Source organism: Diadema antillarum, unplaced genomic scaffold (genome assembly GCF_040938485.1).
Source record: "Diadema antillarum isolate AM-2024a unplaced genomic scaffold, OU_Dant_1.0 seq00001456_RagTag, whole genome shotgun sequence".
NCBI lineage: Eukaryota > Metazoa > Echinodermata > Echinoidea > Diadematoida > Diadematidae > Diadema > Diadema antillarum.
The window spans coordinates 118,103-137,870 of NW_027272202.1; the positions used below are offsets into that span (position 1 = coordinate 118,103).

The 19,768-nt window shown below is 37.1% G+C and overlaps 1 protein-coding gene and 2 non-coding genes across 3 annotated transcripts; all 3 read right to left on the minus strand.

Moving 5' to 3' along the window:
- Nucleotides 1-3,384: 3,384 nt before the first annotated feature.
- Nucleotides 3,385-3,458, minus strand: Trnat-agu (transfer RNA threonine (anticodon AGU)). Its single transcript has one exon. It is a non-coding gene; the product is annotated as a tRNA-Thr (tRNA).
- A 1,233-nt stretch (nt 3,459-4,691) lies between these two features.
- On the minus strand, nt 4,692-11,555 carry LOC139709665 (mediator of RNA polymerase II transcription subunit 6-like). Its single transcript, XM_071621625.1, has 6 exons — nt 11,531-11,555; nt 10,892-11,051; nt 10,146-10,320; nt 9,141-9,252; nt 8,542-8,654; nt 4,692-6,767 (listed from the first exon to the last, which is right to left on the minus strand). Exons 1-6 carry the CDS (start codon nt 11,541-11,543, stop codon nt 6,402-6,404), a joined length of 939 nt encoding a protein of 312 aa, XP_071477726.1. The 5' UTR covers nt 11,544-11,555; the 3' UTR covers nt 4,692-6,401.
- A 5,552-nt stretch (nt 11,556-17,107) lies between these two features.
- On the minus strand, nt 17,108-17,181 carry Trnat-agu (transfer RNA threonine (anticodon AGU)). The gene has a single exon. It is a non-coding gene; the product is annotated as a tRNA-Thr (tRNA).
- Between the last annotated feature and the right edge of the window lie 2,587 nt (nt 17,182-19,768).

A 19,768-nucleotide genomic window follows, 5' to 3' on the forward strand; every position in this document is an offset into this window, starting at 1 on the left:
TCATTACAGGGTACACAAATTTCTGAAATTTATCCAGCATTTCACAGTGCATCATGCAGTGTATGTGCATCCTGAGGAAGGCAGAGGATGAAATAAAGGTTGTGAACAATGAATTAAAATTCACTCCAGTGCAATACTTGAGCGTGATGCTTATGTGCATGCCAGTATACAAATTTCACCTGATATTTTGTATGTTCGTGTAGATGATACATGTGTGTATGTTTGTTTTTTTTTGTGTGTGTGTGTGTGTATGTGTGTCAGTGTGCATGCTTAATTGTGGTAGAGAGATGAGATGCTACATTACTTGCTTCAATCAATTAAGCTTGATATGTTTCAGTGTTACTAATCTTGATAGAGACTTTAAAAGAAGTCAACATAGTGAATGAAGAACGTCTGTGTCCACTTTGATTGCTTCAGTTGTCAGCAGGCATTATGGAGCACAGCAAGATTAAGGCTAAACAACCCGTTGATAACGTTCCTTCTCTCTTTTTGGTTTTCATCCCCACATGATAGGAGTTGTAAGCTTGACACTGAAATATCACCCTCACTGTATATTATTCACACTAATGCATGACCTCACCAAACCTCGAAGTGTGTTTTCACATCAGTTTTGCTTTGCCAGGAAATTTTTTTTTTTTTTTTTTTTTTTTTTTGGCCAAATTGTCCTGAACAACAAGGATTGCAGTAGAATGATTATACTTTTTATCTCGGTCTCCTTACTAGTAAGACTAAATCTGCACACATTACAAACATTAAAATATCAACCAAGTTTGCCATGTAGTCACTCGCAAGAATAAGGCGTAAGGAAGTTGATGCCTTAATACGCTGAAAGAATTCCAAAACATTGAATACACTTTTCCTTGATCTCTGTTGGGCCCCATATTCACCCGGATATTCACGGGAAGTACAAAATAGTAAATGTTCAGAAATGTTCAAAGCAAACAAGGATTGGGCACAATAAGCATGAAACAAAAAGGTCGTTGTTGTTTTGATGGTTTTTTTTTCTTGTCGTTTTGCTTGCTTTGTTTGTTTGTTTGCTTGTTTTTCTTAAACATTGGTCTGGCCAGTCTGCGTCTTCTCCTTTTCAACACAAAATATGGAATAAAAGCTGACAACATTTTTGTTTTTCTGTGGAAGAAAACATCAAATTGAATTTTCCCCAGTGGCTTATGCTAGGCCTATATTAATATTTTGCTGGAAGTATCATGCGTTATATTCATCAGTGGGCATGCTCTACACCGTAAAACTCAGACCACGCTTTTACGTGGCTCAATGAACACTTTGACTTCCACGTATGGGGTATTTGATGAACAAAAATACAAGCAATTTGTTTACATGAAAAGATCAAAATCCGATGTAGTTTAAAGACACCAAAAATAGGATACAGCGTATAGACCACAGACCATATAGACCTCTGTGGGATTAAAAGAACAGAAATAGGATAAAAGTAAAGAAAGACGATACATTAGCAGCATATATTGATTTCTTTTAGCCAAAATTGCAATTTCATTTAAATGCAATGGAAATTGTCTTACAGAAAGTGAAAATCATTCTTAACAATCTTGTTCATACACCTGTATATAATTGACTCTATTATTGCTAACCAAGAAAGATTGCCTTATTCCCTCACTGTGAGATAAGAAACAATATTCAAAGGATAATAAAAATCATTCTTGCATTCGAATTAATAATCTTGTTTAATACAGTGTATATGCTTTTCGAACTGTCTATAAAACCAACAAGATAGAAAAAGTAATCATAATCTGTCAAAAAGTAAATTGATTATAACGAAATACCGAGGCATTCTCACTCACCAAACTGCTACCACCCCCCCCCCCCCAACATCTTATTAGTTACCAGATGTGTGTCATGGTGACGGATGGTAGGATGACAATGACACAATCACATTACAAAGTCAAAGATAGCCTTACACCCACCCGTGAAATGACGTTACGATGAGTGTCGGAAGTCCGCGTTCACGCGTCATACGATAGAACGTTCAATTTGTATATTGTCTGTGATAAAGAGTCCCCTCGTGTGCATGTCGCAATACACATCCAAGAAAACGCTTCTTTGTCGATGCTTTGAAATTAAATCATGTGAAAAAAAAAAAACAGACAGGAGGAAAACGTCAAATCAAGAGAGGTAGGCTTACTCAGAATACGAAATGTAATCCAGGACATTCGTGGCCTCACAGTTCAGTGAAGCTCAAATGAAAAGAAGGTTTGAAAAAGTTATCTGCCATAATAGGCGGTAATCTTCTTTCCATGTTCTCTTTCCATTTATTACACACTAAAATCATAGGCTTGCGACTCACGAAACAAAGCATTTCAACTGAACATGGATAAAGGGGATTACTGAAAAAAAAGGAGGAAAATACATATACGTAAATCGTGCATGCAACATATATTCCAAGAACATTATGTACGTGTAATGAGAAATGGTTTCTCTTTTACTCGAGAACATTATCGGGGAGGGGGAGGGGACAACAGCCTATACTTCATCTATAAGTTCATCCAGGAAGATGAAAGAAAGATCCTCTTTCCACCTCCCTGGCCCACGTACCTAACCATCGACATTATTTTAGTCCTTTGTGGAACATGACCGATATCTTGACGATGTAGACATACGATACATTTCTCTTATCACAGTTCTTGCCAAACAACTGAAAAACACAAACAAACAAACAAACAAACATAAAATCAAACAAACTGAAACGATTTTAATGCACTAGCTATTATAATCAGTCAGCTTAAGTTAAGTTGATTGATATACTTAGGTCAAGAAAACAAAAATGCTTTGTAAATATGATTTTGAGCGTGCATCAACAAACGTTATTCTGATAGAGGAAATCAATGGACATTGCAGAAATCGACCGCCAGACGATATAGATCTAGGACTTTTCACATGAAAGTACAAAACAAGATCATGTTCAAAATGTGTTTCAATCAATTTGTGCACAATTTGTATTGTTACTGGAAGCACCAAAGGGTTGCCATCCTGATTAGGAGAAAGGTGCTAGTTCGTTTGTAGTAAAACAAAATCAAAATGAATAGGAATAACTTTCTAAATGGTTTCACATGCTGCAGTGAAAAACCCTTTTCTGTGATCTTCTTTATAATTATGACATGCATGGATCGTGAGGAATCGTAGATTAGGAAATAATGAACAAAAGATATCAAGTATCACATAAAAACGACTGAAATGTGATACCTGTATAGATTATCTTGTACAAAATATTCAAACCTTATAACCTTTAACCTATAACCCTACATTGCTTGTTGTCAAAATATTAATTGTCATTCTTCCTAAATCATTACTCATGGGTACATATGAAACGTCAGAACTCGGAAAAAAGTAAAGCAGCAACATCGTTACATGTATAGGCACTGCCCGGATTCGAACCGGGGATCTCCTGTTTACTAGACAGGCGCTTTAACCGACTAAGCCACAGCGCCGTTGGTAATGATCACTCATGCTGAGCTTAATAATTGTTATCAATGCCATTAGAATTGATTGAAATTGATTGTGTGTTTGCGTTACGACTTCAATATTGATTGAACTAATATTTTGCTGTGTGCAGCTATAAATTTTCATTTATTGTGTGAACAAGAGTGTCTTGATGAGACACTTCAGTAATGTTTGTGTGCTTATCTGGAAATAGTGAAAATCCCTGCTATATCTTCACCTAGTTATGGTGAATCTTTTTTTTTTTTTTTTTTTTTTGAATGGGGATCAAAGAAAACTCTTAAATCTTTTCATTTTATTCCTTGGCTGTCTCTTTATCTTTGCGATATGTTGAAGATATGTCATGAAATCACAGAGGACAAAAATAACAATAAACATTGAACACACCAAACAGAGAGACACACAAACACACACACATAAAGAAGTACAATGTCCCAATGTATTTGTCCACTTACATTTCTATTAATGTTTCTAAATCATAATTATGTAATATGTATAGGCCTACATACACACAGACATACACAGGTACAGACACACACACACACACACACACACACACACACATATATAAAGTGAAAAAAAAAAAAAAAAAGAAAAAAAATGTGGTGGCCTGACATCAAAGGGAATACCCTGTATGACACAATTAATTAAATATTAGCTGCCTAATCAGGCCACCAAAGATAACCTTTTTGACAGTTTGGTGGCCAGACATTCATTTTACCACTAATGTTGAGGTCTGTACATAACTAGTATAATGACCCCATTGTACATGTATGACTTTACATTGTTTGCTTGTGTTTTTCAGTTTTATTTTGTTTTGTTTCACTAATGTAAATTACTAAAGAGTAATGGTAACTTCAGAGATTACAATAATTGCTTGTACTTACGTGTGTAGTTTCAACGTTTAGGTTAGGTTATGTAAAAGAAAACTTGCAACACCTTTTCTCGCTTGCTATTCAATCCCTCTGCTACATCAAACTCTCTTGTATATTAAAATGGTTGGAGAATAAACCAATCACTTTATTGAAATCAAATGGATAATGATCATAACTACATTGTACAATGTACATGTATTTCCTTATTCAAGTGGTAAATTGCATTCAACCTCTACAACACAAACTATGAAGATGAGATTGTCCACTCCCATCAGCAAAGACAAACACATCAAATAAACACACAACACTTCTTTCATGCATAGACATGTTGTGCGTATGAAATGACAATCTATTTCAGCCAGGTATGTTCTGAAATGCTGTGGATATTTCTAGAAGGCTATGTGGCTCTTATTTTGCATTGCATAGTTGGAATTCCCCAACCATTCTGCAATACACACACACTACGTTCTGTGAGTGGCATTCCCTAAAAAACACATTATCCATGTTTCTTGAATGACATCTACTTTAAGAGGGTCACAAGTAGCTCTTCCATATTTTGCATACCGTGAAACTTGCATGAGTTGACATCGCAGAAGTCGATAAATCAAGTTAATCGACGCTATGTAAAAATTTTTGCTATTTCTTTGCTCTATATTTGCTATTTGTTGACATCCGCATAAGTCAACATTCTTGTCGACAGATTTTTCCAGTCCATGAATATTGATTTAATCAGAGTTTACTGTAATCCCATCCCTCTTAACCTGATTACTGTCAGGCAGTGTGTCTGCAAAGACCCATTACATAAATTCACCTGCTCTAATGCAGAATTGTGCATTAAAAAACAAGACTGTAAAGACTCTTATTTTAGAATCTGACTGATGATACATTTCTGGAATTGTTACAGCACTGTGAACTCAACGGGTGTATATGCCCATAGTCTGTCTGTGGTCAAGTCTATTGAAAATCCTTGAACAACCCGTTTTGATTATTGCTAAGCAAGCATATGGGACGGGAATTGTACACATTAGGAATAAACAAATAATAACTTGTGAGGCAAATAAAATAACCGCCCTTGAATATTTCTGCCATTTTAATTTCAACCATAAAGCAGCCATGGAATGCCTGGCTTGGACTTTATCACTCTTCATAATTTTTTTCTTTGCATCAAGTATACAAACAAGTTTATGTAAAATTAATGACATGTCTTTAATGGTCAACATTGACTTTATGGCTCAGTGAGGTTCATTCAATAGTAAATTCTTTAACACTGGTTATGTACTTTTATGGAGTTGGGCAGTTTACATTCAGTGCTTAATAGGTCATGACACAGAAAATTTTGAAGAGTGTGCATGCAGGAAATTGGCCTGGGTTGTCTAGACTGAGCTGGGGATTTCTGCAAACCAGAAGTCCAAATACAAAATTTGCACTTTAGAGTCATGCATATATTGACCATGTGCACTACCCCTTCCAAGAAAGAATGAAAAAAAGACACAGAAACCACATACCAGAATGGCAAACAAGCCATCTGGAGAAAGAAACAATTTGTGGATCACCTTTTATGGACTACTGTCTATAACCTTGAGTGCATAGGTAAAACCACAATTGTTATGTCAATGTAACCTCAAAGTGATCATACATCCCTAAATTAACTTTTTAGATGAACCCACCTATGACTGTTTATTTCCTATCATATTCTACCTAAGTGAATCAAATTTATTCTACCTGACTACCTGCCACTCATCCTCTTGGTACCAACCATTACACAGTGGAGTCTATGAAAGAGATATCAACACAGCACCAATGACCAATCAGTTTACCCTTTCAGGACCAACATTTCAGAATACCATAAATATCACATACAGTTCAGTGGCACTTGGATATGACAGAGGTTAAATGCCATTGGCCCAACCTCAAGAAACTTTATGAACAGGTGGCATCGGCATGGGGTAATCTGGCTGAAATATTGTTTTTTGTTTTGCCTCACACTCTTCAAAAGTGTCACTGATTGGAAAGCTTGGATACTCTCTGGCCAGCAGTCTCTTGTATTTCCAGCTCTCCTCATTTGCTCATGAGCTTCCTCTTCTTAGCCATGGATGGTTTCATGCCTGAGGGTCCTCCACTGGTGAAGAAGCTGCCTGCTCCTCCGCCAATGCTCCCTGCTCCTCCCAGTCCACTACTACTGCCCCCACCTCCACCACCGCCACCAGCCCCTGGAATTCCCCCACCAACACTGCTAGCGCTTGCCCCCGCTGCTCCACTCATCCCACCGGTTGGTCCTGGCATGTTGGCACCCACTGCGGCACTGTTTGCATTGTTCTGAGATTGATTGTTCTCCTCCTTCACTTCCTCTTTTGGGATCACTCTAGAGGAGGGGGCTTCCATGGCTGAGCCATCGATGGGCACCGGCCTGTCCCCAGGTTTGGGCTGTGGTGTTGGGAGAGAATGGAAGAAGGAATTTTTAGTTGCATGTTTGTCTTGTTTAATTTCAATGAATCAAAACTAAATACAATCATCACTCATGTGCACAGCAGAAAAAGACAAACAAACACAAATTGGCCAGCACTCATCTATCTGTTGCACTAAAATATCAGAGCAAATATGCATGACAACTATGTTGATATAGTGACCAATAATAACCACCACCACAAATAAACAAATGAAAGCCTATGACTCAGCTACCACAGTTAATAGTTGACATTTCCCCACAGTGCTTCCGAAATATTGACACTCCAAACAATAGATTCATGTTATCGTTCATATTCCCCAGATGACGATCATATAATTATTCATGAACGAAAACGTTTTGCATAGAAATATTTTTTTTTGTTGTTGATCCAAGAGCATTGTTGTCAGTTGCAGCTGGACAAAAAGAAGAAGCGAATAGAAAATATTGTAATGCATAATTTACACAAATTGGTTTACACATTAGAATCTGAAAAAGTTGGTTTTGCCATGATACTTGACATGCCAGTGTTCTTTCATTTGATTTTGCTCCATTATTTTTAGGTGCTAAGCATAAAACCAGCACTTACTCCTAGCCCTTATTAATCCAAACAAGCAAAATATTTCTGGAAATAAACCTCTTATGCTCCCATTGGCTACTATGTACAAAAAACTTCACTAAATGAATCATATCATTCGCATTCCCAAGTGATTCATACAAATACTTTTAATTCAAATCATCTGTTTTAGAGTTGCCAGATAACTCCAGTAAGTGCCAAAAAATTATGCCTGGTTTTCCCCACAAGTTGATGCATGGGAATTCCATCACTTCAAGAAGATAAAAGAAAGTTTTGCATCACAGCCACAGACCCCGGGGAATCCCCATTCCAAACACTTGGAAAACAATCTCTGCATTCCAAAGCTTTCAAAACAATATTTACAAACCATTGAACATGATGCGACAGTTCTCCATCTCTTTAGGGTGTGACTTCACAAAAATATTTCCCCAACATCATTTCCTCATACCATTTTTGTCACATCATCTACCCTCTGTAAAGAGCAAGCAGTAATCCATGGCACTTGTCAGCAGAAGCGGAAAAACACAGATTGCGAAGTTCCCAGAACACAGGCTTAGCAATGAGAAAATGTGCAATGACAGATGGCCAATAAAGTTAATTACGTAGAAGACAGAGCATTCGGTGCGCCTCATTGTTTTGATTACTTGCAGCATGCTCTGGCCTCCTGCCTTAAGCCAAAATTCTTGTTTCATCTACTAGTGTACTTTGTAGGCCTAGTTATAACACAAGTATCCAGTTTCACTTCAAATAAAACGAAAATCTGCGCAACAATACATACAGACACAAATGTAACATACCACAAATACCACACTGCCAAAACAAAACAAAAACTAAAAACAATTGCATTGCAATACTGAACATGTGTGAAGTGTTTCTTTTTGCTTCTTAAATACAAGAATTCTTTTTCTTTGTTAAAGGCATTACCTTAAACAAAGGAATTCAGTGTTAGATCGCAATCACACAATTGCAGTCTCATACACGAACTGAGGGGACAAGAATTTGTCCTAATACCTATGCTGATTAACTGACGAGATAAGATAAAGTAGTATATCTTTAAGTATCAGAAGAGGAGAAAGAAGAAAAGAGGGAAGAGGAAGAACAAGATGAAAAGGAGGAGGAATAGAGGGAGGGAGATGATGTGAAGGAAGAGGAGGAGGAAGAGGAGAAAACAAAGTTACCTGAATGACTTTGAAAGGAAACTTGCGGGAGAGGTCTCCAAGCAGCACATCCACTCTCTTTCGCTGAAACACCGAGCTCAGCTCTTCTTTGGGTTTCTTCCGCTTCTTTGTCTCTAAAAGATTAAACAGCATCCAAAAAAAAATCCACTTGAGCATAAAACATGGAAGAGCAGTATACTGTAAGAAGAGGAAAGTTCGTGTGCTTTTTAATTTCGCGAATTTCGTGAGAGCCAAGATTTGCGAAGTTAAAATGCATGTGAAAGCTCTTGTCTACACTATATGCATTGAATGTTAGAGGCAACTCGCGAAAATTTCATGCCTGGAGAAAGCCCGTCGGCTCCTATATGTGAAAATTTCATGCCGCGAAAATATCGTGTTTTACAGTAATGTCAGGTTATTTCACCTTCCTTAAAATATCAATCTTGTCTCAGAGTAGACCATTCCAAGACATACAGTGTACTTCTGATGTGGAAATTATGCCCAAAACTATGAAATGTATGGAAATTACAAATCAATGTCTTTCCTTGCTATATAAACCTATACGACAATTTATCAACAATGGGAAGCTTCCACAATTTTCTATGAATGTACAAACTCACCTGTTTCGTTGTCCTTTTCCTTGAATTCCCACCAATATCCTTTACTTGGGTGATATCTTGAGTAAGATATACATTCCTCAAAAGCTGTCTGAATGTTGTGGACTGCTGTGGTCTGTATTAAAGTAATCATGTCATCATTGGTAACTAAAGAAAATATTCTCATTGACATAGAAAATTTCTTTAGAATAACAAAGATGAAATACAAACTGGCACCACAGCAAAATTTATATTATATCACATTTTTATGTCATTATCATGACCTTCTAACATCTAGAATTGTTTGGTTCATGTTAAAATTTACTTACAGTTTTAACAACCTGAAAGAGAGTACATAGAGGGAAAAAAAAAACACCTTTGGTTTTACTTTCCCAAATCCAGAAAAAGAATGCTATCCATCAATACTAATGCTTTTGAAAAGAATCACATATTGACAAAATGTCTATTCATTAATTTCTAGTACAGTGTACCATTATCACTTTCAAAATGTAATTAGAATTGTCCCACACACCTGAATGCGGCATGATGCTTTATCATTATTCTTTAAGGGCTTATTATTGTGATCTCCACTGAGTTTTCACGAGTAAGTTAGGTTCTAGACTTTATTCAGTATTCAGTTCAGCTATAAATGCGGCCACTTTTCCTATAAAAGAGTATTTTCATATCCTAAAGTATGGCTGTAAAGCAGAGCTATGGTGTGGAAATTCCCATTTGGAAAGCTCAGAAAGAGGAAAAGGAAAAAGCTTACTACATAACAATAGTATAAGCTGCTCAAAATGATGACTTACATTGTATATTGTACACAGCAAACAACTTTTAAAAAATGCTCAAAATAAAACACTAACATTAGAATGTATGCCTTGTGACTGTGTTTCTTGAAACATGCAAGAAGCACTAAAAGATAAGAAGACTTTCAATATTGCACATGTAGTCATTTCTCATAAACTAGGGAAGGCAACAGTACAAGGCTCCGATAGGAAAAATCTTATTGCCTACACAGCAGCCTACCATTCTGGCATTGATTACAGAGCACAGGTCAGGGGCCTGGTAGATCCTGCCAGCAATGATGTAATAGTCTGCAAGAGGTGTTGTCTCCTCTGGGGAATGTCGATGCTGTTTCCTCACAACATATAAGATAGGCTTCTGTACATGGAGCAGTTCATACTCCAGACCTGTCATAGATCTGATTTTAAACAGAAATGGAGGAAAAACAACTTGGGAAAGACACAAAACTGAATCTATTTTTTTGTTTTAAACACCACCTACACTAACTTCAAAGTCAGACAGGAAAGGGGTACTTTGCGGCAGTGGAAATTCTAACTCCAAAACATTCATAAGCATAATTCATATTTGACAAAGGACTCAAATGGAAGAGGTTTTATCTACCTCAAAAACAGAAAGTATCGGGTGTGACAATTAGAATTTAAAGCTACCTTACTGAACAACAGAAGTTTGGTTTCTGGGTCTTGACTGGTTATGGAAGCAAGCCCCAGTGAAACATTTAATTCATAATACAGTCAACCTTGCCTATACAACTATGTCCAATCTATTTGGACTGAAGAAATAGCTTCAACTTGGCGAAAATTAAAATTAAGACCTTAGTGATTATTTCACTTAACTTAAAGCAAGGTTGACTGTATTTCAATGGGGTTTCCTGTATACGTGACTAAATACGTTCTCAAGCGATCTATGTATGGATCCAGTTAATTAAAAAAAAAAAAACAATCTGCAGCAAAATAAATTCACAAACTAACTTGAGTTGCTCTGGGTTGACCCTCTGCATTTTAATGATCTCATTGTTGCAGGTTCGGTCATAAAAGGGATTGCTCCGGTTGGAGAAGTACTCCAAAACATTGGCTTCATTCAAGTGAGGGATCCAAGCAGAGTCGTGCCAGGAAATATGGAGTGGGTTGTCTGCGAGGAGAGACAAATAGTGGATTTCTAGTACCGTTAACAGTAGTAACAATTGCCTATCCCTTCATGCTTTGAACGACAACATGATGTTGCAATGCGGGGAATTACAGAGAAAAAATGAATTATGGTTTGTCATTTATGGATTACTGGAATGCTCTCTTTGTCATTAATCCAAACACAGGGCCGCAGCAAAGGGGGGGGGGGTGGGGGGGGGGGGGGGGGGGGGGGGGGGGGGGACATTATTTTGTCATCACCACATTCAATACGAACGAATGGGACTAGCACAACAGATCAGCACCCCAGCAGACAGATAAATCATATCGCGATATCACTGATATCGAGAGACCGAGTTGGTTGAAAAGAGAGCAGTTGCATTTGATTCTTCCTCGAATTACTCTGGGGTATCAAAATGTCGATGATATGTGAACAACCGTCCACGAAACTGTGTTAAATAGCAATAATTATTTTTGATTTCTTACCGTCAGAAGACATGTTGTTACGCGATGTTACGGATGGTTGTGATACATGCAATTATAGAGGGCGTTTTCCAACGCTGCATCACCGAACTATGTTTTAGTTCGGTGCGCTGCATGCAGTTGACAGTCCCCATAGTTTTGTGCTAGTCCCCCACCCAGCTGCTTGCCCTAGACCTCTGGCGAGGCACGAGAGTTTTCTTATGTCATTTTTTCCTCCTCCCCCCCTTTTTTTTTTTTTTGGGGGGGGGGGAGTTCTAACTCTTGATCAATGCTTTTCTCGACCCTCTGTCATGGATGTGGCTGGAGTCGCCATATCCATGGAAACACGCTATGTGTTCAGTAAGAGTATAGTTTTGTGTTCCAGATGGACATTGCTACAGTGCACTCCCTTTACAACGAAATGCTCGGGACCGGCAGTTTTCCTTCGTTATAACGAAATTTCGTTATAACCGAACAAATACAATATATGACGGAAACAAGGAAACCACGTACATATATCATATTCTGTTTGCTGAATACTCATCATACACTGGAAAGCTATGTGAAATGTGATGGGACAACTGTATTACAATAATAAAAGCATGTTCCATTCAGAAACTGTGTGTGACACAAGGAGCGAATAAACAGTGGTGTGGAGCGTTCACCCATGCAGAGACGCTATAAATGCTTGTTCCGCTACGTATTTTCGAAAGCAATTTGCATTTCGTTATAACGGAGCACATTTCTTTTGTTTTTCTTTGTCTGTGGCGCTCGGAAAAGACTTCGTTATAACGGAAATTTCGCTATGACCGTGTTCGTTATAAGCGAATTTTGCACCATAGACTTTAATGTATTTGTTTGTCTTCTTTTTTTTTTTAAAGCAAGATGGGAAGGGGCAGTGGAGGGGAAGGGATGGTGCATACAGGAAATATGTATGCAAGGATTTCACGATGTCAGAAGAATGACACATGGGGATTTGCAAGTATGACATGTAGGCCTACTGTAAAGTTGCAATGATTGCAGCTACAGTTTGATTGTCACCTGTACTATTACTGCAGAAATAGTTGACAGAATTCAGTTGTTATTTGCAACGTAAAAAGAAATAATAAAGAGCTGCATGAGTATAAAAAAAGTACTTGAAGTGGCCGCATAAAACAAACGATCTTCTCAATGTTACCATGCTCACCATACTGGCATGAAACCAGTGAGGACGGTCTCACCCCCCTGCATAAAACTATACGGCGCAAATCGTTGATTCGTTGATAAATCCCCCCCCCCCCCCTCTTTGACAAACGTATATAAGATGTCCATGTGTGTATTCTATATAGTCAAGAGACAATGGACCATTTCGTTGATGTTTACCTTTAAGGGTCTAACAAACAACTATGTAATTTGCTCTTTCCCCTAAATTTATTAGTATATAGATTTAAATACCTAGGGTCCCAGCGGCGGATCCAGAGGGGGCGCAAGGGGCGCACGTCCCCTTTATTCGTCGTTAAAAACAAAAGAAATAAAAAGACAAAAAATGAAATGAAACCCGGAAGTGGCACCGGAAATATTAGCTGCGCTCCCCCCCCCCCCCCCCCTTTACAGAATTCCTGGATCCGCCCCTGGATCCGGTCAGTATTTATATGCCTGTACTGACAACTCTTGTTACATGATACTGTGCACTGAATTCAATTAAATTTAAGTAAATTTATCTACGAGACGAATGAATAAAATCTTGTAAATGGCTTTGTAATAAATTGCTTTCTTCAGAAATACTGCCCAACGCAGCAGCGGTCTTATCACAGTCATACAAATTGCGTCCCATGTACTTGAAATTACAGTATTCAGTAGGAATATTAAACTTAATAACTCGTCACTAGATAATGACAGAAACCATTGTCTATAAAAACTGATTACATAATTTAAGTGTAATCCGGCCCATCCTAAACCCTACAGGCACTATATTCGGGAGGCATGTGAAATGAACAGATGTCTTTTCCAAGCTTCAGAAATGCAGACTTTACTCATCGGTTCGGCTTACGGTAAAAAAATCTTAGTCTTGTCTCACTTTTGTGATTTATTTCATTATGATTATTGACAGGATTTTGCTGTCACAGTGATGACCTCGTGAACAGCAATTCATAAAAATACCTCTTTGATCCTTTTGGATTATTTCCTCTTTTTTAATCGTGCATGATGATTGATAACGGTAAGTCAAGCAGATGGATCTAAAGCAAACATAACAATGTAACATTGAATGAATAAGCAGATGGATCTAAAGAAAACATAACAATGTAACATAATATGATTATGAATGAATAAAGATATGGAAAAGAAGTCCTTTACACGATATCTGAAAGTCTACAGATCGATAAAAACAAAAGATAGCGTCCAGTGATCGGCGCGTATTGTTATAAAGGTGGTATCATTTCGGTTAAAATCAAACGTAATAATCAAAAAGGTTATCCTATATTAAATTGTTGCATTGGTTTGTCATGCGGTTTGTTCAAGGTTTGACCCGATTCCAATTTAACCTCTACCCTACGTGAGGCATGAGACTATATACCACAATAAAGATAAAAAAAAATATACGCATGTATACCTTCTTAGGACTGATATGCATGCGTGACTCCTAAAATATGACTGGATCAAAGATCCGCAAAAAGCTTATAATTATCATTATGATAAGTTGCAGCACTAATATCACAACATCAAATCTGATTTCCGTTTTGAATCACAAATCGGAGCATAATCTTAGCTATTCTATGTACCTCCACCTGACGTACATGGCCTGTATACTTCGTTCCATTTGGTGATGGAATGAAGTAAGCCGACATACAGACACATTTGATGATGATTGTGGTAAAATATAAAACAGAATGAAAATTCCTGTCATTAACATAGTAGCTAATGGCATTACATATCCCCACGATGGATGCTATTACTATAATTTGCTATGTGTATCCTTTAAGAGACTTGACAGGGAAGGGCGAACGTCAGAGAGGGTTGGGTGATCAATAATTTATGCTGCTATAGCTATTAAAAAAAAAGATCTTCCCTGTGTGGGATGTCTTTGCGCCAGAGGTAAGGGGGATAGAGATAATATATCAATATATCAATATATATATATCGAGATATATATATATATATATATATATATATATATATATATATATATATATATATATATATATATATATATAATACGCCATGGATCCAACAAGAAGGGTTTTTTTATTACAACCTTCTTGTTGGATCTATGGCGTATTTGAGACTCGTTCTTCTTATCATTACAACATTCGAAGTCCAACACGTGGAAAGTTCCTATATAGACAGATATAGAGAGGTAGGTAGATAGATAGATAGAAAGATAGATAGATAGATAGATAGATAGATAGATAGATAGATAGATAGATAGACAAATAGATAGATAGATAGATAGATACATAGATACATAGATAGATAGATAGATAGACAAATAGATAGATAGATAGATAGATACATAGATACATAGATAGATAGATAGATAGACAAATAGATAGATAGAAAGACAGACAAATAGATATCTAGATAGATAGATAGACGGGGAGGGAGAGAGAAGTCGGGGAGGGAGGGATAAGAACAAAATACTTGTAATACTTTTTTCTGCATGCTCCCACCCTGGAAAAAAATAATGATCTGGTGCATCCAGGGTGCAAAATAAAGCCGCCCCATGATATTCTTATACCAAAGGTCGCACTCGTCACAAGGTAAACATTATAATACATTGTGCTAGGTACTTACAGTGTTGAGGGGGGAACAGGTGCAGGAAAAGGGGTTTTCCCTTCCTTAGTCGGGGGACGAAGTGAGTTGCGGAAATCCCCTCATCTGGGGAGAGGGTCTTTCCCCGATTGTAAAATGAAGTGAAGAAGTTTGTATACACTTTGAATAAATTATTGCGTGTTTATATGTTATGTTTATAACCCAGGACTACAGTATATAGCTGGTATCATGTATTTCAAATCCACTGACCTAGCTGTATGTTTATTCATTCGGTGTGTGCGTTTGTTTGCTTGGTTTTTTTTTTTTAAGGAGAATAATAATATGTTAAGTTTGTGTATGTTTTTTGTGCAATCATAACCGTTATTTTTGCCTGCTGTATATATGCTGTTCAACTATTTTCTTGCATGAAATAAAAGTCACTTGGCTTGCTTTTTTTCAGAAAGCAGGGAGATGCATAATGTCTGCAGCAGATGGAAGGAGTCTTTCCATGAAAATGAAACCTTGTTGAATTTACTGAAAAAGAAATTAATGCTACCTTATAAGTGTTGACATTGATGGACCATTCTGATCATCTGGTGTAGGCAAGTCCATTCGTGGTCATGTTGGCGCTTTGGCGATGATTGGCAGATGTGGTCACGACCTGAGTCTTTTGTTTAGGGGTCTTTCTGTGGGTGTGTCCAAGCATGTCACCCCTTGGTACGAAGTTTTCTGGATTATTTCATGATTACTTTTGTATACGGTGAGGTCGGTGAATTTTGATGGGATAAAGAATACATATCATTATGCATGGAATGTGGGAATGTGAACGTAGCGAATGAAGCAAAAGAAATACCCTGCAGGGATCTCACGGGAGAGAGTAGGCTGGAATGGTATGCTGCCGAGAGAGTGATGAAGACATGAAGGAGTATTCGAGATGAAAGTAATTCTATGAAGGAAGCAGGAAACATGGAAGACCAAAACAAGAGGTGGTCTGACATAAATTCCGACCTATACACTGAGTGATCTGGACGAGGGATGGCGTGGTCTGGTAAAACTATGAATCGGGCAAAAAAACCGCTACCCGAACTGACCACGGTGAAAGGTGTGTAAAGGTTTGTATTAACGTATAAGCATGGTATAATGTGTATGTTTAAGTATCATGTTTGATAGGCTTGTGTGGATATGATATGATAATTGTTACAGATAATAATGTGAGAATTGTGTTGGTTAGGGTAATGTTTGGATAGATCAATTCATTTTATATTTTCTATTGTTTTCAGTTTTTAGTTGCAAGGGGAATGAAATATGTATCATTTGTATTATATGTTTGACTTTATGTACTATTCACATGATTTTTTTCAGCATTTATCATGTACTTGAGTATGTGTACCGGACCCCTTAAAGAACGGGGTCATTATATAATAATGAATTTGAAATGGGCAATCCATCCATTTTGTAATCTTTCTTTGATTCATCTATGATTCATCTATGATTTATCTTTTGTTTTGCGTATTTTTTAATGTACAAACAAACAAACAAACAAACAAACAAACATGGACACAAACAAACAGACTTTGAACATAATTGATGAAATCCATGAAGTTTGTACGTCGGGTATACAATGCTTATGACTAATGTTAATGAAAACAAGCGAAGTGCGTAACCAATTGAGAGGGAGGGAGAGAAATAGAGAGAGAGAGGGAGGGAGAGGGAGAGAAAAGTCATTATTTTGTACCAACGTGCTCATGAGCAAACTCCGAACTGGCTTATATTTCTGTATTTCTATACTCAATCCACATTTATGCATTGCAATTTGGTTTCATTTCCTTAAAAAAAAATGACAAAAACTCCATACTTCTCAAAAGAGCAAAAAGGCACTGCCCGGATTCGAACCGGGGATCTCCTGTTTACTAGACAGGCGCTTTAACCGACTAAGCCACAGCGCCAGTTGAAGCTCGGGAGAGTTGATTCGGGAGGAATACTTTTTAGATAATGACTGTGTGCATGGTGATCATTTTTGCGAAGCAGTCATTCTAGCTGTTGGCTATACATGAGTCAAATGCATACAGCACCTACTAGATATATATACCGGTTTATAGAGTATATTCAAATGTTTAGCATATCTTTGAAGCAAAGGTTATTCCTGACAAAAAAGGGGACATAGTAACTACGACTTGTCTGTTTTGTACGACATAGCAAAAACATTATGCATGCAAATTCAGCACAGAAATGCATTGTGTATGTTTTATTTATTTTATTTTATTTTATTTTTATTTATTTGTTCTCCACTCATGGGACGGATAGCCCTGGTCAGCTAAGAGCTGTTTTTCACAGGGGTCCGACCATATACAGTATTACAAAAGAAAAAAACACACAAAAAACAACATACAATCATTAAAATGTACAAACATTGAAACACACGTAAAAGGAATAAGAAAGAGATAGAAAAAATATTTGTACAATATATGCAATATACTTAGAAATACATACAATACATTACAATATAATATGCATTACATCATTAAAAAAACACACAAAAGAAAGGATGCCTCCATCGCTACACATTTTTTCTGTTTTTATATGTAATGAGTTCCATGACCTTTTACCCCATGGCCCTTAATCCAGATCAGTTCAGAACCCCAAAACCCAAAACCCAAACCCAAAACCCAAGCCCCCAAACCCCAAAATAATTAATCACTGCCACTTCAAAATATATTGTTATTACATGTCAGGATGAATCGTTTGAAGGATAGGATAGAATGTATATCCTGATAATTCAAATCATTCCATAATTTAGCTCCTCTGTACCTTAGGGATCTTTTCCCATAATTAGTGTTTGGTCGAAAAAGTTGTAGTTTCTTTTCACCTGACCTAGTACGATACACTAACTCACGGTAACAAAATAACTCACATAAATATGGCGGATAAAAATTAAACACAGCTCTGAACATAGTACATGCTAACTGTTTCCACCACCGTAAATCAAGACGGTCGAGTTTCAGTTCAGTGTACAATGAATTTGAAGGATATCTATAATCAACATTCATAACAATTCGTAAAGATCGATTTTGAAGAACTTGCAGTTTTCTCAAAAGCGATTTGCTAGCGTTGCTCCATACAGAACTACAGTAATCAAAATGACATTGAATTAAAGATTTAAAGAATGTCAAAGCAACATCTTTATCAATATATGGACGTAGTCTTCGAAGCAGATACATATTCTTCACAACTTTATTCATTACAAGATCAATATGTTTGTTCCATGTTAAATTGTGATCAATGATCACACCAAGATATTTGCAAGATTTAACTTGTTTAATTTCATTACCATCAATATAAATATGACAGTTAGCCAGATCATTTTGAACATATTTCAAACGTTGTTGTGTTCCTATGAACATCAGTTCACATTTCTTCACATTCACTAACAATTTATTTTTCTTTAACCACAGTGATAGACTGTTTAAATCGTGATCAAGTTTAGTAACAATTTCAGGTATGTTCTCTGAAGACGTAAACAGGCACGTATCATCTGCATATAGCGATACATTGCATCGCAGTCTATTTGGCATATCATTGACGAACAAGGAGAACAATAACGGTCCCAGCAAGGACCCTTGTGGTACACCGCATGTTACTCTACTACTATGGGATGCATAACCATTAATGGACGTGAACTGAGTTCTTCCATCAAAGTAGGTATAGTTGGATGGATTATCTTGGTAGTACATGTATATTGATCCTTAGGCAAAGAAATATCTCTGAATTCGTCCACATTAAAGTGACATATTGTCTACTATAGACGTTACTTATACAAAAACTCCAGCAAAACGTCCAGCGAGCAAAGACTTGAATTTAAAAAATATAATTAAAATGCTTATCAACTGACAGAGTTTCTGTCTTATTACAAACTACGATAATCTACACTCATACCTAGGATGCAAATATCCTGAAGGAACACTTTGGATTAGCATTTATTAATTATTCACACTTACGTCACGAATCTTCATGTTTTTTATGTGGGGTGGGAGTAGGCAAAGTAATCTTTAAACACGAAATAAAAATATAAAAGTATAGTTTTACTCGTATGCAATTTGAGTTTTCCAATCTTGAATAAGAAAGTGATGCACCATACTAATAACGACAACAAAAAATCCTCAATAATATTGAAAATATAGCTCCCCCCCCCCCATAAAGACATGCAACGGAGCTGCCACAAAGAGTATCACTACGGATATCTTGACAACGAAATTTAGAAGAAATAATTGCACAGCTCGACAATCTGCTCTCTGAGCATGAGAGTGCATTTATCAATAATGCATATGGAATTTCGAACACGTCATGAAATGTGAGGACCCGGATCTGCATTTGAGAATGTCCTCTTGGCATGCGATGCTACCACTACATGTCACTTTTTCCTTATTATCGGAAGATCCACTTTCAGAGGGTGACATCGTCCGCGGCACTGCGCCAGGGGGATCGTAACGTCAATATCTGTTCTGATGCTTTTGCTGCTCAGAATGATTGTTCTTC